At 43.3% G+C, this 21,969-nt stretch overlaps 2 protein-coding genes across 2 annotated transcripts; both read right to left on the reverse strand.

Annotated features, from left to right (window-relative positions):
• Nucleotides 1-6,609: 6,609 nt before the first annotated feature.
• LOC115457076 (olfactory receptor 1F1-like) lies at nucleotides 6,610-7,188 on the reverse strand. The gene has a single exon (XM_030186500.1). It carries the CDS (start codon nucleotides 7,186-7,188, stop codon nucleotides 6,610-6,612), a length of 579 nt encoding a protein of 192 aa, XP_030042360.1.
• A 13,972-nt stretch (nucleotides 7,189-21,160) lies between these two features.
• On the reverse strand, nucleotides 21,161-21,739 carry LOC115457077 (olfactory receptor 13F1-like). Its single transcript, XM_030186501.1, has one exon. It carries the CDS (start codon nucleotides 21,737-21,739, stop codon nucleotides 21,161-21,163), a length of 579 nt encoding a protein of 192 aa, XP_030042361.1.
• Between the last annotated feature and the right edge of the window lie 230 nt (nucleotides 21,740-21,969).

The following is a 21,969-nucleotide window of genomic DNA, read 5'->3' on the forward strand; positions in this document are numbered from 1 at the left end:
CTTACTGGTTGGTGGGGGATCAAATACTTATTTCCCTCTGCAGAATGCAAATAAATTCATATACTTTCCACAATGTGATTTTCCGGATTTAATTTGTGATGTGCTATCTCTCACTGTTACCAATAACCTACCCTTCAATTATGGGCTGCTCATGTCTTTGTCAGTGGGCAAACTTACAAAATCAGCAAGGGATCAAATACTTATTTCCCCCACTGTATTTTATTATATCTTTGCAATTATGCATATATGTGTGTATTGTATACGTTTATTATTTTATATTTGACTTGTTTTTATTATATATATATATTTTTTATAGACTCCTGATGCAGGCCTAACGGCCGAAACACGACGTTGTATCGAGTCTTCATACTTCAAATAAACTTTCTTATTAATGTACATCTTCCTGTCTTTGGCTTCCTTGGTCGCTCTCCCACTTTTTTTGTTGTACTATTAATTAGAATTTACGCACACAACTGTCTAATCACATTCTATAATGTGATGTGCATAGATTTTAAGTCAAAGAGTTGGAAGGGGGCATGGCCATAGTCATGGAAAGGGTGTGTCATGGGCATTTCTAAAATCTATGTGCATTGTTATAGATTACACCCACTCTGCGCCTAATTTAGACATTTGGATTTACACCAAGATTTACTTGGCATAACTGCCCGCTACTAAATTTAGTTGCACAGGTGGGTGCTAGTTGTGTTCTATAAATTGCACAGAAATATAGGCTTATTCTATAAAGTATGCCTAAATTAAGTTGTAGTTTATAGAATATACCTGCTCCGTTCTGAACTGCTATGAATTTACAGCCTGTCTCACTGACACAGACTACTCAATAATTACCATGGATTCTTTGGGATTCGTATTAAATAAATGAAACCTTTATTACAGGAGCTAAATTCTACAATGATTAAGGTATATACAATGATTAGCTATATACACACAATGATTAGAAACAATCATAAATGATCGTTACGTCACTTGTCTCAACATCTAAGCAATGCAAAGAGTTCTTAGACCAGGAAAGGAAGCAATACATGCACTATACACAGTGCTTTTTTTGTAGAAAAAAAGGTGCCGGTACTCATTATGGGCGGAGTCACCACATATGGCCCCACCCCTATGATAGCCACACCCACATTAGCCACACCCCTTATACCAGCCATGGCGCATATAAACAGACATCATTGAAAATATACTGGTATAGTAGAAAAACAATAACTTGTGATTTTTTTTCATTATAAATCATTTCTGTAAGATGTTACAGCTCCAGTATACCCAGTGCAAAATAAGACAGCAGATGTAAATTCTCAAATTGGACAAATTCCAAACACTAAAATGAAAATAAAATGATTTTTTCTACCTTTGTTGTCTGGTGACTGTTTTCTATCCATACTGGTCCAAGTGTCTGATTCTGCTGCTCTCTATCTGTTCTCTTAACTCCGTTTCCAGGGCTTCCTTTCCATTTATTTCTTTACTTTCCTCCTTTATTCTTCCATGTACAGCATTTCGCCTCTCTCACCGCCAACCCCTCCATCCATCCATGTCCAGCAAGTCTCCTCTATCTCCTGCTCTCCTCTCCATCCATTTCCAGCATTTCTCCTTCCTCCCCTGCCATCTCAACCATGTGCATCTCCTTCCTATCTTACCTCCCCTCCATCCATGTCCAGCATGTCTCCTCTCTCCCCTGCCCTCCCATGTCCAGCGATTCTTCTCTGGCCCCTGCCATCCATGTCCAACCATTCTCTCTTCCCTGCCCTCCCCTCCCAGCAATGTCCAGCAATTCTCTGTTCCCTCCCCTCCTAGCCATGTCCAGCAATTCTCTGTTCCCTGCCCTCCCCTTCCAGCAATTCTCCGTTCCCTCCCCTCCTAGCCATGTCCAGCAATTCTCAGTTCCCTGCCCTCCCCTCCCAGCAATGTCCAGCAATTCTCTGTTCCCTCCCCTCCCAGCCATGTCCAGCAATTCTCCGTTCCCTGCCCTCCCCTCCTAGCCATGTCCAGCAATTCTCCATTCCCTGCCCTCCCCTCCCAGCAATGTCCACCACCAATTCTCCGTTCCCTCCCCTCCCCTCCCAGCAATGTCCACCACCAATTCTCCATTCTCTCCCCTCCCCTCCCAGCAATGTCCAGCAATTCTCTGTTCCCTCCACTCCCAGCCATGTCCAGCAATTCTCTATTCCCTGCCCTCCCCTCCTAGCCATGTCCAGCAATTCTCCGTTCCCTGCCCTCCCCTCCCAGCAATGTCCAGCAATTCTCCGTTCCCTCCCCTCCCAGCAATGTCCAGCAATTCTCTGTTCCCTCCCCTCCCAGCCATGTCCAGCAATTCTCCGTTCCCTGCCCTCCCCTCCCCTCCCAGCAATGTCCACCACCAATTCTCCGTTCCCTCCCCTCCCAGCAATGTCCACTACTAATTCTTCGTTCCCTGCCCTCCCCTCCCCTCCCCTCCCAGCAATGTCCACCACCAATTCTCCGTTCCCTCCCCTCCCAGCAATGTCCACTACCAATTCTTCGTTCCCTGCCCTCCCCTCCCCTACCAGCAATGTCCACTACCAATTCTTCGTTCCCTGCCCTCCCCTCCCAGCAATGTCCACCACCAATTCTCCGTTCCCTCCCCTCCCCTCCCATCAATGTCCACTACCAATTCTTCATTCCCTGCCCTCCCCTCCCAGCAATGTCCACCACCAATTCTCCGTTCCCTGCCCTCCCAGCAATGTCCATCACCAATTCTCCGTTCCCTCCCCTCCCCTCCCAGCAATGTCCACCACCAATTCTCCGTTCCCTCCCCTCCCCTCAATGTCCACTACCAATTCTTCGTTCCCTGCCCTCCCCTCCCCTCCCAGCAATGTCCACTACCAATTCTTCGTTCCCTGCCCTCCCCTCCCAGCATGTCCACCACCAATTCTCCGTTCCCTCCCCTCCCAGCAATGTCCACTACCAATTCTTCGTTCCCTGCCCTCCCTCCCAGCAATGTCCACCACCAATTCTCCGTTCCCTCCCCTCCCAGCAATGTCCACTACTAATTCTTCGTTCCCTGCCCTCCCCTCCCCTCCCAGCAATGTCCACCACCAATTCTTCGTTCCATGCCCTCCCCTCCCCTCCCAGCAATGTCCACTACCAATTCTTCGTTCCCTGCCCTCCCCTCCCAGCAATGTCCACTACCAATTCTTCGTTCCATGCCCTCCCCTCCCCTCCCAGCAATGTCCACTACCAATTCTTCGTTCCCTGCCCTCCCCTCCCAGCAATGTCCACCACCAATTCTCTGTTCCCTCCCCTCCCCCTCCCAGCAATGTCCACTACCAATTCTTTGTTCCCTGCCCTCCCCTCCCAGCAATGTCCATCACCAATTCTCCGTTCCCTCCCCTCCCCTCCCAGCAATGTCCACCACCAATTCTCCGTTCCCTCCCCTCCCCTCCCAGCAATGTCCACCACCATTCTCCGTTCCCTGCCCTCCCCTCCCAGCAATGTCCACCACCAATTCTCTGTTCCCCTCCCCTCCCCTCCCCTCCCCTCCCAGCAATGTCCACTACCAATTCTTCGTTCCCTGCCCTCCCCTCCCCTCCCAGCAATGTCCACTACCAATTCTTTGTTCCCTGCCCTCCCCTCCCAGCAATGTCCACCACCAATTCTCCGTTCCCTCCCCTCCCCTCCCAGCAATGTCCACTACCAATTCTTCGTTCCCTGCCCTCCCCTCCCCTCCCAGCAATGTCCACCACCAATTCTCCGTTCCCTCCCCTCCCAGCAATGTCCACTACCAATTCTTCGTTCCCTGCCCTCCCCTCCCCTCCCAGCAATGTCCACCACCAATTCTCCGTTCCCTCCCCTCCCAGCAATGTCCACTACCAATTCTTCGTTCCCTGCCCTCCCCTCCCCTCCCAGCAATGTCCACTACCAATTCTTCGTTCCCTGCCCTCCCCTCCCAGCAATGTCCACCACCAATTCTCCGTTCCCTCCCCTCCCTCCCAGCAATGTCCACTACCAATTCTTCGTTCCCTGCCCTCCCCTCCCCTCCCAGCAATGTCCACCACCAATTCTCCGTTCCCTCCCCTCCCCTCCCAGCAATGTCCACTACCAATTCTTCATTCCCTGCCCTCCCCTCCCAGCAATGTCCACCACCAATTCTCCGTTCCCTGCCCTCCCCTCCCCAGCAATGTCCACTACCAATTCTTCGTTCCCTGCCCTCCCCTCCCCTCCCAGCAATGTCCACCACCAATTCTCCGTTCCCTGCCCTCCCCTCCCAGCAATGTTCACTACCAATTCTTCGTTCCCTGCCCTCCCCTCCCCTCCCAGCAATGTCCACCACCAATTCTCCGTTCCCTCCCCTCCCCTCCCAGCAATGTCCACAACCAATTCTCCGTTCCCTGCCCTCCCCTCCCTGCAATGTCCACCACCAATTCTCTGTTCCCTCCCCTCCCCTCCCAGCAATGTCCACTACCAATTCTTCGTTCCCTGCCCTCCCCTCCCCTCCCAGCAATGTCCACCACCAATTCTCCGTTCCCTCCCCTCCCCTCCCAGCAATGTCCACCACCAATTCTCCGTTCCCTCCCCTCCCAGCAATGTCCACTACCAATTCTTCGTTCCCTGCCCTCCCCTCCCCTCCCAGCAATGTCCACCACCAATTCTCCGTTCCCTCCCCTCCCCTCCCAGCAATGTCCACCACCAATTCTCCGTTCCCTCCCCTCCCCTCCCAGCAATGTCCACTACCAATTCTTCGTTCCCTGCCCTCCCCTCCCCTCCCAGCAATGTCCACCACCAATTCTCCGTTCCCTCCCCTCCCCTCCCAGCAATGTCCACCACCAATTCTCCGTTCCCTGCCCTCCCCTCCCCTACCAGCAATGTCCACTACCAATTCTTCGTTCCCTGCCCTCCCCTCCCAGCAATGACCACCACCAATTCTCCGTTCCCTGTCCTCTCCTCTCCCATGTCCAGCAATTCTTGGACCTTTTTTTTTTTGCCCCCCCCCCCCCGGCGACGTTCCCGGCGAGTCCTGACCTTACTTTTTTTTTTTTTTTAAAGACTCAGAACGCGCGAACGATGCAGCCGGCAGCGATTGAAAGAGGCTGTCTGGCGTCTGCGTCGGAGCTTCCCTCACCCTCTGCGAGTCCCGCCTATGCGGAAACAGGAAGTTGTAACAACGAAGGCGGGACTCGCAGAGGATGAGGGAAGCTCCAACGCAGACGCCAGACAGCCTCTTTCAATCGCTGCCGGCTGCATCGTTCGCGCGTTCTGAGTCTTAAAAAAAAAAAAAGTAAGTGCAGGACTCGCCCGGAGTGTCGCGGGGGGGTGGGAGGGGCAAAAAAAAAAGGTGCCGGTACGCCGTACCGTTGCGTACCGGCACAAAAAAAGCACTGACTATACATACAATCACATGCCTGACATAGGTGCCGGTATTTCCACCAAGCTTTACTTGGCATAAAAGGCCACACCTAAAGTTAGGCACTGTCATGGCCGCTAGGCATATTCTATAAACCCCCTAGGCCAGAGGTAGGCAATCCCAGTCCTCGAGAGCCGGAGGCAGGTCAGGTTTTCAGGATATCCACAATGAATATGCAGGAGATAAATCTATCTATTTCCCCACCCCTAGATGTCTATCTATTTATCTATCTATTTATTTATCTATCTATCTATTTTTCCACTCCTAGCTGTCTGTCCGTCTGTCCAATTTAGATTGTAAGCTCTGTTGAGCAGGGACTGTCTTTTCATGTTCATTTGTACAGCGCTGCGTAAATCTAGTAGCGCTATAGAAATGTTTAATAGTAGTAGTAGATATCCTGAAAACCTGACCTGCCTCCGGCTCTCGAGGACTGGAGTTGCCTACCCCTGCCCTAGGCGTATTCTATAAACCACACTTAGATTTACACAGAATTTCTAGAATACGCATAGGCAGAATTTTTTTTTCAGTGCTGATTTTTCAGGCGCCATAAATAGAAACTAGTCCTAACCGATAAATTATGCAAGTGGGATTGCAGGAACGTGGGTTTAGAGATTTCTAAAGTGTTTAATTAGTTCCTGTCTGAAAACATGTGCAATAGTACAGGTAGCTGCCCTAATCATGATCAATGATTTCATTAAAAGAACAATAGAAATCAAACAAAATAAAACATGGAAAAGAAAATAAGATGATACCTTTTTTATTGGACATAACTTAATACATTTCTTGATTAGCTTTCGAAGGTCGCCCTTCTTCCTCAGATTGGAAATAAGCAAATGTGCTAGCTGACAGTGTATATAAGTGAAAACATTCAAGCATTACTATGACAGTCTGACAGGGTGGGAGGATGGGGGTGGGTCGGAGGTATGCATGGGGACATCAAAGCATATCATTGATCTTCTAACAGGGTGGGTGTGGATAGGTGAGGGGAGGGCGACCTTTGAAAGCTAATCAAGAAATGTATTAAGTTATGTCCAATAAAAAAGGTATCATCTGATTTTCTTTTCCATGTTTTATTTTGTTTGATTTCTATTGATAACCTTAAGAGTGGACTAACACGGCTACCACACTCCTCTAATTAAAAGAACAATAATTCAAAGAATCCTTAACATTTTTTAAAAACTTTATAGTAACAGAAATAATCAAGATTATTCATTTCAGATGGCAGTGATACATTGCTATTGCTTTCTAAAGATGAGATTTCTCAGTGCATTTTTTACTTCTTGATTTCTCATGCTATAAATGAAGGGGTTTAGCATGGGAATGAACACCGTGTACAGAAGGGCAAACATTTTATCTTGCTCTGATGAAAACATTGAACTTGGACTCATATAGATGCATATAAGAGTGCCATAAAACAGAACAACAACAGTGAGGTGGGAGGAGCAGGTGGAGAAGGCCTTGTGTCTTCCTTCAGAAGAGGTGATTTTCAGTATGGTGGAAATGATAAAGGCGTAGGATGAAAGGGTAAGTAGAAAGGGGGTGACACCTATAAAAATCCCTTCATAAAGTGCTAGTAATTCAAAGTTGTGTGTATCACTGCAGGAGAGTTTTAGCAGTGCGTTGAGGTCACAGTAGAAATGGTTAATCTCATTGGAAGCACAAAAGGAGTAATGGGATACAAAATCTACAAAAGGAATCATATCTAAACAACCCGCTGTCCAGGAAGAAGCTGCAAGTAAAATGCAGTTCCTTTTGTTCATGAGGAGTGGGTAATGTAGAGGTTTACATATTGCTGCAAACCGATCGTAGGCCATGGCTGTGAGAAGCCAGAATTCTGTACTTAAAGCAATTATGATTAGGTAAAGCTGTGTCATACATGAAGAAAATGAAATAAAGGTCTTCCCCTTTAAAAGGCTTTGTAGCAACGTAGAGACCGTGACTGTGGTGTTCCAAATATCTACAAAGGACAAGTTGCAGAGGAAGAAGTACATGGGTTTGTGGAGATGATGGTCAGAGAACATTAATACTAAGAACCCAATATTTCCCAGCATCGAGATGACGTAGGCTGGTAAAACTATTGCGTAAATGAAGACATGCAGGCGAGATTGGTTAGAGAAGCCCAAAATGATGAATCCTGTGGCTGATGTCTCATTCTCTCCCTTTATGGTTTTCATGTTCATGATCTGTTGGTAAATATATAAAACAAGAGAAATGTTGCAAATGAATGAATAATATCTGTTTTGCAATATATATTAGATCCCAACGATACAGAGCATATGGCTGTCAGACGTTTAAGCGAAGAACTCATTTATTTTACTTCAAAATCTATTGGAACAGTGGCAACTTGTTTTAAAAATCTTCTCCTATCAAATGTTCATTAATTTTCACAAGTGTTTCCACCCATTATTCCCCATATGAAATATACAGTAGATGGAAAGAGACCTGAGGGGAAATTGTGGCGAAAGTAAAGACACACAGTTTTGAAACGAGTTTGTGAGAAGTAAGATCATGAGTGTACAGTGAAATGGGAAACAAAGGAAGGGGATGAGAAGTCTAATCTCTCATTTTCTGAGTGCTAAGGTGTGTCTTCAATTTTTTAAAACATTTACATGGGCATTTTCATTTTGTTTGAATTTTTTAAAATTTGTTTTTTGGGATCAATGTCATCAGTAACTGTTCATGTGGAGGGGCACAATTGAATGGGGCGCCCAAGTTTCCCTGAGGACGTCCTCGCAGGATGTCCCGGCAAAGGGGCGGGGAAACCCATAATGTCAAAACAAGATGGGTGGCCATTTTTCATTTTGATAATAAGGTCGGAGATGCCCAGATATCCACATTTAGGGCGACCTTAGAAATGGTCGTCCTTAGAGGTGGTTGTCTCCGGTTTTCAGCAATAATGGAAACCGAGGACGCCCATCTCAGAAATGACCAAATGCAAGCCCTATGGTCGTGGAAGGAGCCAGCATTCGTAGTGCACTGGTCCCTCTGACATGCCAGGACACCAACCGGGCACCTTCGGGGGCACTGCAGTGGACTTCATAAATTGCTCCCAGCTGCATAGCTCCCTTACCTTGTGTGCTGAGCCCCCCATCCCCCCTCAACCCCACTACCCACAACTACCCACAACTGTACAACACTACCATAGCCCTAAGGGGTGAAGGGGGCCTTTAGATGTGGGTACAGAAGGTTTCTGGTGGGTTTTGAAGGGCTCACATTTACCACCACAAGTGTAACAGGTATGGGGGAATGGGCCTGGGTCTGCCAGCTTGAAGTGCATTGCACCCACTAAAGCTGCTCCAGGGACCTGCATACTGCTGTCAGGGAGCTGGGTATGATATTCGAGGCTGGCAAAAAATATTTTTAAAGTTCTTTTTAGGGTGGGAGGGGGTTAGTGACCACTGGGGGAGTAACGGGATGTTATCCCAGATTCCCTCCGGTGGTCATCTGGTCAGTTCTGGCACCTTTTTGAGGCTTGGCCGCAAGAAAAAATGGACTAAGTAAAGTTGGCCAAGTGTTGGTCAGGGACGCCTTTCTTTTTTCCGTCAACGGCCGAGGACACCCATGTGTTAAGCACGCCCCAGTCCCGCCTTCACTATGCTTCCGATACGCCATCGGGAACTTTAGTCATCCCCGTGACAGAAAGCAGTTGAGGTTGCCCCAAATCAGCTTTCGATTATGCCGATTTGGGCGACCTTGGGAGAAGGATGCCCATCTCCCAATTTGTGTCGAAAGATGGGCGCCCTTCTCTTTTGAAAATGAGCCCAAAAGAGACCCTTTTACAAAGTTGTGGCAAAAAAAGTGGCCTTAGTATGCCATTACGTTGATCTTTCCCACACTCTAGTGGCTGATTATTTTTGGCATTAATGGCCCTTATTGCATGGCCATTAGTGTGTGAATCCTTACCAAAGAGAGGCAGGGGATGAAGGAGAGTTGAGAGAATAGGCTGAGGGAAGGACATGTGGAACTCAATACCAAAGCCACAATAAGTATCACTGACTATCTCCTGTTCAGAAAACTTACGAAAACCTACCTAGTCAAGCTATTCTACAACTAACCACATAAACTATTGACAACCTCCCTATGTAACAAATGTAAAAGCCTTGAAAACTACGTACGATCAACTAATCTTCCAGAAAACACTAAAAACTAACCTGTTTAAAAAGGCATACCATACCGATCCAACATAAATACCTGATCTCTACAAAACAACAAAACTAAAGCACGTAATGGACATAACACAACTCTTCCGTTATACGATGCCCTAATGTGGTTGTGCCACATGAACTTTATCTTACCACAATATCACTTTGTATTTGTTCACACCTGAGTCTGCAAATGCCTCTCCAGTACTATGTAAGCCACATTGAGCCTACAAATAGGTGGGAAAATGTGGGATACAAATGTAACAAATAAATAAAACACTAATGTAACTCCACCCAAATGTAAACTGTAAGACACTTTGAACCAAAACATATTTTTCGATACTAATAGGATACAAGAATGCATAAATAAAAAAATATTACCATCACTGCTACTACCATTTCTTGCCATGTTTTTTACATTTTAGGGGGAAAGTTATCAATGTAGGCTACCTTTATGATGGGTTATTTTACCACAGATAATATATTGTAACAAGAATAGAGCAACAATTAAGTGTATTTACATCTTCCTTGGATCAGCTGTAAATATAATACACATAAGTGATGATTTTAGAAAAATAGGAACCGACGGCTATTTAATCTGACCATCCAGACCAGCTGTTAAGCGTTACAGTTCCTTCCTCCCCCTGTAGTTTCCCATTTGTAATGACTGCCATGTATATTTGCAACAGAGAAATCATAATTGTTCTACTTTATATAGGTGTATGTAAATTGATAATTATTTCCCATTTATTTGAAGTATAACACATCTCACAAGAAATACATGCTAACCAACAGAAAGTATTAAACATGTCAGATAGTGAGGCATGTAATCACTGCCCACTACAAAACAAATAAGGGAAATCTCCAATCCCCATATCTATCTATCTATCTATCTATCTATCTATCTATCTATCTATCTATCTATCTATCTATCTATCTATCTATCTATCTATCTATCTATCTATCTATCAACATACATAGACATCAATCTATCTCTCTGTCTATCTAAGTACATAAGTAATGCCACACTGGGAAAAGACCAAGGGTCCATCGAGCCCAGCATCCTGTCCATGACAGCGGCCAACCCAGGCCAAGGGCACCTGGCAAGCTTCCCAAAGGTACAAACATTCTATACATGTTATTCCTGGAATTATGGATTTTTCCCAAGTCCATTTAGTATTGGTTTATGGACTTGTCCTTTAGGAAACCGTCTAACCCCTTTTTAAACTCTGCCAAGCTAACTGCCTTCACCACGTTCTCCGGCAACGAATTATCTATATATTTATCTATCTATATATCTATCTATCGATCTATCAACATATATAGACATCAATTTCTCTCTCTCTCTAACTATCTATAGCTATATCTATCTATCTAACTAACTATCTATCTATCAAGAGGTATAGACTTCTATCTATCAACATATATAGACATCAATCTATCAAACTATCTATCTATCTATCTATCTATCTATCTATCTATCTATCTATCTATCTATCTATCTATCTATCTATCTATCTATCTATCAACAGGTATAGACTTTGTTGGCATTACTGCACAAGGAGCAATTATCGTGGCTTGATAAAAGAGGCCCTTTGTTTGTACCTGAGCCAATGGAAGGCTAAGTAACTTGCTGTAGATCAAAAGGAACAGCAGCAGGATTTGAACTCAGGTTTCCTTGGTTCACAGCCTCCTGCTCTAACCACTAACCTATTACAAATAAGCAATTTTTCACTGGAAATCTCACTCAAAAGCATCAGCTCAGATACCCATTTTGGCTCAACTCACATCATTGAACTGTAGTTACTCATGAGCTGGAAGTTCTCTTTAGATGAATCCTGTTCCGTTGCCATGAAAAGCTATGGCCGGATGGTCTGGTTTCGGGAATCATGAAAAATCTTCCAGATTTCACTATCTGTTGAGTTAGAAAACCTGAGAAAGATAATGTCAGGTATCCATCAAGTTAGATTTTGCTGTTAATGCATGCTGAAACGGTTCAGTTAAGCAGACAACAACTGGAAAGGTTGACTCTTCTGAGATGCAGATGGACCGAAAGAATCACATTTCAAAAACCCATGGTTCAGATGGACATATTTACGATCTTTTTGATCATCAGGTACCAGAATTTCTGACTTCCAGTTTCTATTCTGGCAGAGAACAAAGTACTTTTATATCAGGGAAATGCATTATGGTAAAAGATGTTTTTAAAATCACAGATTGGGTCACAGGAATGATTCCAAATGAAGAAATATAAACCCTTTCATTTCGTACTCATTGACAGCCTCTTTTACTAAGGCGTACCAGCGTTTTTAGTGCACACTAAACATTAGAGATTCCCATATAAACCTATGAGCGTCTCTAATGTTTAGGTCACCCTAAAAACAGTAGCATGCCTCAGTAAAAGACCCCCCCCCCCCGGAATCCTGTAATGGTTTGTAATTCACCCAATACTTCTGATCTGAGATAAGCACTCTTATAAATATATCATCACTTTGTATTCTATGTGATTTCTGCTTTCTATGGGGTCTATATACGTAATTTCATTGAACACAATTTTCTGTCATTCAGAAATAGATACATATTTGTACTTACATGTCGACGTGATCTCTTATATCTATAATGCGTGTTCAACTCACCACCAATAAGACAAGCATGATAGTTAATTTCCTCTTATCATTCTCAGCCCAAAAGCTGTGAAGTTAAATAAAATCCAGATGTGTGGTTCAAGAAGAAAAATGTTTGAACTGACTTGCGGTATTCAGTTGTCACACAGATTTGCTTCTTCCTCGAAAAAGTTCAGATTTTGAATCAGTCAGGTAATAAAGAAGGTCAAAGCTTCTGGGACAGGAAGGTTTGGGAATGCGGGTCATCCCTGACATAGGAATTCAAAGGGTAAACAGGAACACTTTCAAGTTTTGTTGAAGTTTGCCTGATTTGCTTTCCTTGTTAATGAGAATGTTTAGTTGTAAAGAGGATTTGGTGACCATTTGCCTTTGATCCGATGAAAGTTCAATGCAGTATCGGCTAGTTTCTATATAGCATGCCTGTGCTGAAATCTAAGCAAAGTCCATAATAACGCATGGAACTTAACTTAACAAGCAATTATAACCACTAATTGGCAATAATTAGAATTCACACATATAACTCTTTAAGCCTAGATTCTATATAGTACATTTAGATTTAAGCGCTGAAATCGGCGTGGATGCTATAACACAGTGTGTAACTTAATTGGCTTAACTAGCTAATGAGCACTGATACCAGCACTTAACAAGCAATAATGAGCACTAATTGGCACTGATTAGAATTTAGGCGCACAACTCTCTAAGCATATTCTGTAAATATGTGTGCAAGCAGGCAAAAAGGGGTGTGGTTATGGGCGGGGAAATGGGCATTTCGTGGGTGTTCTGAAATTTAGGTGCCTAGTTATAAAATATGACCCAGTACGCCTAAATCTACGCACCAGGATTTATGCCATGTTTTAGCTGGTGTAAATGGATCTGCGCAGATTTAGGCACTGCAATATCAACTAAGCTTATTCTATAATCAGCGCCTAAATCTAGATTACGATAATAGAATATGCTTAGTTGACACTGAATTCAGCACCAAATCTTTAAGTGACATATATAGAATTTCCTCCTAAGTGTATTCATTAATGCATTGCACCTAATTTCTAATGCATAGTTCAAAAGGGGCATGGCCATGGGCAGAGAAATGGGCATTGAATGGGCGCTCCAAAATTTATGCACCCAGATTTATGCCATGTTTTCAGTGGTGTAAATAGAGGTTCATAGATTTAGGCACTAGGAAATCAACTAAGTATATTCTATATACCATGCCTAACTGTAGAATGTGCCTAGTTGAAAATTGTTTTCTAGGCAGATATCTTAGGCACCACATATAGAATCTGGCCCTATGCGCTTGATGTTCTATCAGTATGTCTATTGTAAGAAGATTTATAATGGCAATATTTATTTATTTATTTATTTATTTATTTATTTATTTGTATCCCACATTTTCCCGCCTATTTGCAGGCTCAATGTGGCTTACATAGCACCGGAGAGGCATTTGCTGACTCCAGTGTGAACAAATACAAAGTGATGTTGCGGTAAGATAAAGGGAAATGTACAGCGGTAGAGTTGTGTTAGGTCCATTATGTACTTTAGTTTGTTGTGTTGCCGAGATCAGGCATTTAAGTTGGCTCGGTAGGGTATGCCTTTTTAAACAGATTGGGTTTTAGAGCTTTACGGAAGTTTAGGTGGTCGTACATCGTTTTTAAGGCTTTTGGTAATGCGTTCACAGTTGTGTGCTGATGTAGGAAAAACTGGATGCGTAGGTTGATTTGTATTTAAGACCTTTGCAGTTTGGGTAGTGCAGATTTAGATATGTTCGTGTTGATTCGGATGTGCTTCTAGTTGGTAGGTCGATTAAGTCTGTCATGTATCTCGGAGCTTCCCCAAAGATGATTTTGTGAACCAGGGTGCAGATTTGAAAGCAATGCGTTCTTTGATTGGGAGCCAGTGTAATTTTTCACGGAGGGGTTTTGCGCTTTCAAATCGCGTTTTTCCAAATATAAGCCTAGCCGCCGTGTTTTGAGCGGTTTGCAGTTTCTTCAAGGTTTGTTCTTTGCATCCGGCGTAGATTCCATTGCAGTAGTCTACGTGGCTTATTACCATTGATTGTATTAGGTTGCGGAATGTTTCCCTCGGGAAGAATTGTTTCACGCGTTTGAGTTTCCACATTGAGTGGAACATTTTCTTTGTTGTGGGTTTCACTTGATTCTCCAGTGTTAGGTTGCAGTCTATTGTAACGCTGAGGATTTTCAGGCTGTTTGAGATAGAGAGGGTGTAGTATAAAGGCAAATAGGTTTCCAGAACATCATAACTGGCACTACAAAAATATTTTTATTTTTGTAGCGCTGGTGTGCACCCGGCAGTGCTGTGCCCTGCCCAGTTCCAGTTGCCACTGGGTTAGCACAGGAGCCCTTACCACCACATCAATGGGTGGCGTAAGTGCTTCCCCCAAAATGGCGGTACAGCAAGTGCTTCACTTGCTGGAAGGCCATTTCCAGAAAAAAACCAACACCTGCCTTTTACCCACCACGGTAAAAGTGGGCCTCAGCACACATCAAAAACAGGCGCTGATGCCAGTTCAGGCCCCATTTTGCCACAGCTTTGTGAAAGGGGCCTATACGGAGTAGAACTACAGCTCAAATGGTTTAGATGTCCAGCCCTAACCAGTCCGCCCAACTATAGTTCTTAAACTTCAGATCATGAGTTAATTTTCAAAAGCTTGGTTAAACAACCATTTCTTTAAACCCGTTTTGAATTCTGGAAAAGACCCTTTATGTCCGAGATCCTGAGGGAGAGAGAATTCCAGAGCTGAGGAGCAACACCGCTGGGTGCAGTGGAACGTGAAGAATCTAACCACAGAATTTTATGAGATGGAACAATCAGGTAATTTGCTTGCGAAGACTGCAAAAAGCATGCAGGATGATAAGGGAGAAGATAAAATGGTATCCCTGTGTACAAGACCTTAGAGGCCAAGATAAGAATCTTAAATTTAATCTGCTGCAGTATGGGTAACCAATGTAGTTCAGGAAGCAAAAGAGTTACGCGATTGTTGACATTCAACCTATAATCGTATTGCTGTATCTTGTGTCAATCGTAGATGCTTCTTTTAATACTGAGGACAACCTGCCAATAAAGAATTACAATCATCAATTCTTTTGATCACAAGTGCATGGAACAAAAATGTTGTAGCTTTCTGGTCTGTAAACCTCAGAAGTGATCTAATTTTTGAAATACAGTGATAAAATGTTAATTTTGAATCCCAATCCACTTCCAGTAAGGTGGCAGTGGACGTCACCTGAATAGGCAGAGTCTGAATACTAGGGGTGAAAGCAGGACTATTAATACCTGAAATCCATAGTGCTTCATATTTGGACTGATTAAGAAACAGCCTTGGGTCATGTACCCATTGCTTTATACATTCTGATTGTTCATGCGTGCACTCACTATTTTCACAAGCACAGTGTTTTCAGCATGTGGACACTCTTGAATAAAATGGGTGAACTATGTGCACTTTCCAAATAGAGTGCACATATGCAAGGGTTCATGCAGAAAAATGGCAATTTTATGCGTGTACTCACTATTTTCACAAGCACAGTGTTTTCAGCATGTGGACACTCTTGAATAAAATGGGTGAACTATGTGCACTTTCCAAATAGAGTGCACATATGCAAGAGTTCATGAAGAAAAATGGCAATTTTATTCGTATACTCACTATTTTCACAAGCACAGTGTTTTTAGCATGTGGACACTCTTGAATAAAATGGGTGAGCTATGTGCACTTTCCAAATAGAGTGCACATATGCAAGGGTTCATGCAGAAAATGGCAATTTTATGCGTGTACTCACTATTTTCACAAGCACAGTGTTTTCAGCATGTGGACACTCGAATAAAATGGGTGAACTATGTGCACTTTCCAAATAGAGTGCACATATGCAAGGGTTCATGCAGAAAAATGGCAATTTTATACGTGTACTCACTATTTTCACAAGCACAGTGTTTTCAGCATGTGGACACTTGAATAAAATGGATGAACTATGTGCACTTTCCAAATAGAGTGCACATATGCAAGGGTTCTTGCAGAAACATGGCAATTTTATCACCTACTACCTAAAGTTAGGTACCAAATATGCATATAAAGGACTAGGGAGCCCTTTCACTAAGTGTGGTAAAAGGGGTGCTGCGTTCGCAGTGGTGATCATTTTTGATGCATGCTAGGTCCCCTTTACCCCAGCAGGTAAAAATGGCCAAAAATGAAACGTCTGTGGGGTAAGTTCACATTTGCCGGGTGGCTATTTCAGAGGGAGCACATCCATTGAGGTGGCGGTAAGAGCTCCTGCACTAACCTGGTGGTAATTTGGGCAGTGCACAGCCAGGTAACCCCCTGTGGAAATATTTTTCAAATACTTCCGATGGTTCTCGAAAGGCCGCGTGCTGGGGTGTGAATCTACCAAAGGTGCCTGCGTTGGGCCAGTGGTAGTTCTGGATTGTTGCACAGCAATCTTTAGTAAAAAGCGACCCCCGATTCTGTAACTGGCTCACAAATTTGGGCACCAAAAAATTGAGCACTGAGTGCTATTCACAACTCTTCCGTTGTACGATTCCCTAATGTGGCTGTGCCACATGAACTTGGTCTTACCACAACATCACTTTGTATTTGTTTACACCGGAGTCTCCAACGCCTCTCCGGTACTATGAAAGCTACATTGAGCCTACAAATAGGTGGGAAAATGTTGGATACAAATGCAACAAATAAATAAATAATTTCTAGAAATGGCGCTCTGAGTTGGATGCGGTTTATAGAATAGCATGTAATGCTTGGATCCGTGCCCAAATTTAGGCTCGAGGATTTACACCAACTAAAATGTTCCACAGACCCTCCACATTCATCTTTAGTGAACATCCCTGACCCTCCCATGACTATACCCCTTTCCAGTTTGCACATCTTTACAGAATAGCGCTTAGAAAGACCCACGCATAAATTCACATTATTGTCAATTAACACCAATAACTGAGTGTTAATGTCCAACTGTTGGTGCTAATTGACTCATTATCCAATTAAATTGTGCTTTCACCCAAATTTGCATGCACATTTTTCAGCACAATATACAGGATCTAGGGGAAAGTATGGCATTCTAAAACTTACGTGAATCAATGGCTCAAAAATTGGCATTTATGCATGTGAGTGCAAGGCACGACTCTGTAATGTACACAAGGGGGGCATTTAAATGGGTGAAGCATGGGAAGGCCATGGACATGTCACAATCAATGCATAAGACCATAAGAGTAGCCATACTGGGTCAGACCAATGGTTCATCTAGCCCAGTATCCTGTTTTCCAAACAGTGACCAAGCCAGGTCACAAATACCTGGCAGAAACCCAAATCGGGCAACATTCCATGTAGAACCCCCAAAAATAGCAAGATTCTGGAATCCTAAAGAGTGACAAGATTCCAAGCAGAATCTCAAAGAGTAGCAACATTCCATGTAGAACCCCAAAGAACAGCAAGATTCTAGAATCCTAAAGAGTGACAAGACTCCAAGCAGAATCTCAAAGAGTAGCAACATTCTATACTACAAATCCCAGGGCAAGCAGTTGCTTCCCCTGTCTGTCTCAATAGCAGACTGTGGACTTTTCCTCCAGGAATTTGTCTAAACCTTTTTTAAACCCAGATAGCTAACCACTGTTACCACCTCCTCCGGCAAACTTATAGAATACTGTCAGTTACACTTGGATGTGTCAGTTTACAGTAGCCATTGACCTGCCAAAATTGGACATGCCTAAGTTTTGGTGGGACAATACAAAGAAAGAGCAGACCAAATATACTGAGTGTTGAGAGTAGTGGATAATTTATTGACAACAGATGAATTAAACCAATGCCTGACATGGACACGTTTTGCCAAAAAATAGACTGCATTAGGGGGCTTAGAATTGTCAAATGCATAATTAAAATATTTATTTATTAGGATTTATTTACCGCCTTTTTGAAGGAATTCACTCATGGCGGTGTACAGTAAGAATAGATCAAACGTGAGCAATAGGCAATTACAGCAGTAAAAATATTCGAACAACAATGCAAAGTATGGCATGGTATACTACTTGAAACTGAGGAGGAGCCTGTGATGTTAGCCTTTGCAGTGGTGTCCTAAGTTAATGGTACCCTGGGATTTTCAGGCTTTTTTATATATAATATTTGTATATTATTGATCAAGGTGCCCAATCTGAGATTTTTTATGAGAGAGTACTGATTTAGATATAGTTTCTATTGGTTCTTTTGCTCTCTTACAGTTGTTTGAATTTTTGATGGTATACTACTTGCAATGACAACACTATCCTGCTTATAATCGAAAGAGAAAAACACCTATATTTCGACCCAAATCAGGAGCTGGGCGTTTTTCTCGCAAAGGTGTCCAAATCGGTATAATCGAAAGCCGATTTTGGGCGTTTCCAACTGCACTCCGTCGCGGAAACGAATAAAGTTGACGGGGGCGTGTCAGAGGTGGGACTGGTTATCAGCCGAGGAGAGATGGGTGTCTGTAGCTGATAATCGGAAAAAAAAGGCGTTTTTATCGCAATTTTGGGTCACTTTTTTTGGACCCTTTTTTTTCACGAACAAGTGCCCCAACTGCCCAGATGACCACTAGAGGGAATCGGGGATCACCTCCCCGGACTCCCCCAGTGGTCACTAACCGCCTCCCACCAAAAAAAACCCACTTTAAAAACTTTTTATCCAGCCTCTATGCCAGCCTCAAATGCCGTACCCACCTCCAAACAGCAGAATGTGTTCTATCCTCTGACAGCCTTTCCCTGGGTCAGATGTGGCTCTCGGGTGCACTACAGGGTCACATTAACATTGCATTGTGGTGGGTGTAGGGTATTGGGCTACATGATTTCATTAGCTTGTGTTAAATGCTCATGATGTTGGTAGTTGGTAGTCTCTTCTCCCATGGGGCTTTTCCCCTGCCTACTGGGTCAGAGTGTGCCCTGTTGTGTTTCCTTTTGTAGTCCATGCGGTAGTGGCCATTTTTGTAAGCCAGTTTTAGTTCCTTTTCCTGTGTTAGCCACGTTACAGAACTTAGTTCTTACCTTGAATGTGGCTGAAAGAGGGCATTGTACAGCATTCTGCCAGCTATGACCTACTGCTAATCTCAGTACCAGGGAGACTCGTTGCCAATGGGGCACAACCTCTGATCTGCAGTTAACTGTGAGTAAACGTGCTTATTCCAACAAAGGACGTTTTCGGAGAGATTAGTCTTCAGGTGTAAACTGGTGTGCCAATGTTATATAGCAGCAACCAGTCCTAGAGGCCTGCGTGTAAGCAGGTCCTGGAGCACTTTAGTGGGTACCGCAGTGCACTTCAGGCAGGTGGCCCCAGGCCCCCCCCCCCCCACACCTGTAACACTTGTGCTGGTAAATGGGAGGCCTCCAAAACCCACTGTACCCACACGTAGGTGCCCCTTTCACCCCTAAGAGCTATGGTAGTGTTGTACATTTGTGGGTAGTGGGTTTTGGGGGAGGGGGTTGGGTGCTCAGCACCTGTGGTAAGAGAACTACGCATGTGGGAGCTTTTTCTGAAGTCCACCGCACTGGCCTAGGGTGCCCAGTTGGTGTCCTGGCATATCAGGGGGGCCCCAGTGTACTACCAATCCTGGCCCCTCCCACGACCAAATGGCTCGGATTAGGACATTTTTGAGCTGGGCGTTTTTTTCTTTCCATTATCGCTAAAAAACAAACAAACGCCCAGCTCAAAAATGTCCATTTTATCGAAAATACGGTGAGACCCGCCCCTTCACGGACCCGTTCTCGGAGATAAACGCCCATGGAGATAGGCATTTCCGATTGATTATGCCCCTCAATATGTACTAGAACATTATAACTGGTAGTGAGGAGTAAGGCAAAGTTGTAACATAGAGATTTATTTATTTATTTATTTGTTGCATTTGTACCCCACATATTCTCACCTATTGCAGGCTCAATATGGCTTACATAGTTCCGTCAACAGTGTTTGCCCAGTCGGCTGGTAACAAGTACAAGGCTGAAATGTGATCGTATGTGATCGTATGATGAGTAAGAAAGTAGGAAGAATTAGAAAGTAAGTAATTGATTTGAAGAAAGTTGCACGTGAGGTCAGAGAGATGGTTAAATATTATCTCAGGTAGGGTAGGAGTGGATAAACATGTCCTGCTGCATTATATGCAGCCCGAGTAGAATAGAAATCCAGTTAGAAAAAATTCAAATCATATATAGGGAAAGGGGATGGAATTTGATATACTGCTTTCTGAGGTTATAATCAAAGCAGTTTACATATTTTATGTAGGTATTATTTTGAATCTGGGACATCGGAAGGTTAAGTGACTTGCTCAGACTTGCAGTGGGAATTTCATTTTTGGTGCGTCTGATATCCGTGTCCAAAAAATAATTTTTATTTTCGGGCGCATGTATCAGATTTGCGTCAAGTGGCATTTGATGCTTATAGGTCATTACCACCCGGTTACCACATGAGACTTTACCACTAGGTCAATGGCTGGCGGTAAGGTCTCAGACCCAAAATGGACACGCAGCAATTTTCATTTTGACGCACGTCCATTTTCAGCAAAAAGTTTTAAAAAGGCATTTTTTACAGGTGCGCTGAAAAATGATTCTGTGTGCGCCCAAAACACATGTCTACGCTACCGCAGGCCATTTTTCAGCACACCTTTGTGAAAGGGCCCCTTTAATAATAATTAACAACCATAAATACTTAAAAAAGATGAACAATGAATGTACATACAAAAGTGCTTTTATAATAAAAAGCATTTTGTAGAATCTGGGGGAGTGTGCACATTCATAATAACATCCATTCTTGAATTATAAAAAAAAAACTGGAAAAAAGATACAACATTTTTCAGGCTGCCCAACCCTAGTATCTAGCTGTCCTGATTTTGATCAATGATTAAAATAAAAACAATCAATGATACAAAGAAACTCTAGAATTTTAGTAAATTTAAGAAGTATTTACTGAGTAACAGGAATAATCAAGAAAAGAAAAAAAGTATTGATGCCTAGTGAGATTTCAAACAGCAGTAATACTGTCTTGTTTAATATTTTCGAAACATGAGATTTCTCAGAGCATTTTTTACTTCCTTATTTCTCATGCTATAAATTAAGGGGTTTAGCATGGGAATGAACCCCGTGTACAGAAGGGCAAACATTTTTTCTTCTTCTGGTGAAAACATTGAGCTTGGGCTCATGTAGACACATATAATAGGCCCATAGAAAAGGAGAACGATGATGAGGTGGGAGGAAAAGGTGGAGAAGGTCTTACGTCTCCCTTCAGAAGAACGGATTTTCAAGACGGCTACGATAATGAAGATATAGGATGACAGGGTTAATAGAAAGGGGATGACAGCCACAAATGGTCCTTCAGAAAGTACCGTTATTTCAAAGTTGTGAGTATCACTGCAGGTGAGTTTTAGTAGTGCATTGGGGTCACAGTAGAAATGGTTAATCTCATTGGAGCCACAAAAGGAATACTGAGATATATAAATGATTGAAAAAGACATATCCAAAGAGCCAGTTATCCAGGAAGCAGCTGCAAGTAAAATACAGTTCCTTTTGTTCATAATGAGTGGGTAATGTAGAGGTTTACATATTGCCACATAACGATCGTAAGCCATGGCTGTGAGAAGCCAAAATTCTGTACTTACAGCAATTGCGAATAAGTAAAACTGGGTCATACATAGAGGAAATGAAATAAAGGTCTTCCCTTTTAAAAGGCTTTGTAGCAATGTAGAGACAGTGACTGTGGAGTTCCAGATATCTAAGAAGGACAAGTTGCTGAGGAAGAAGTACATGGGTTTGTGGAGATGATGATCAGAGCACATTAATATTAAGAACCCAATATTTC

Source organism: Microcaecilia unicolor, chromosome 14, assembly GCF_901765095.1.
Source record: "Microcaecilia unicolor chromosome 14, aMicUni1.1, whole genome shotgun sequence".
Lineage (NCBI taxonomy): Eukaryota > Metazoa > Chordata > Amphibia > Gymnophiona > Siphonopidae > Microcaecilia > Microcaecilia unicolor.

Coding starts and splice junctions, on each gene's coding strand:
- LOC115457076 (XM_030186500.1), bottom strand. CDS start 7,188: ATGGCCTACGATCGGTTTGCAGCAATATGTAAACCTCTACATTACCCA.
- LOC115457077 (XM_030186501.1), bottom strand. CDS start 21,739: ATGGCTTACGATCGTTATGTGGCAATATGTAAACCTCTACATTACCCA.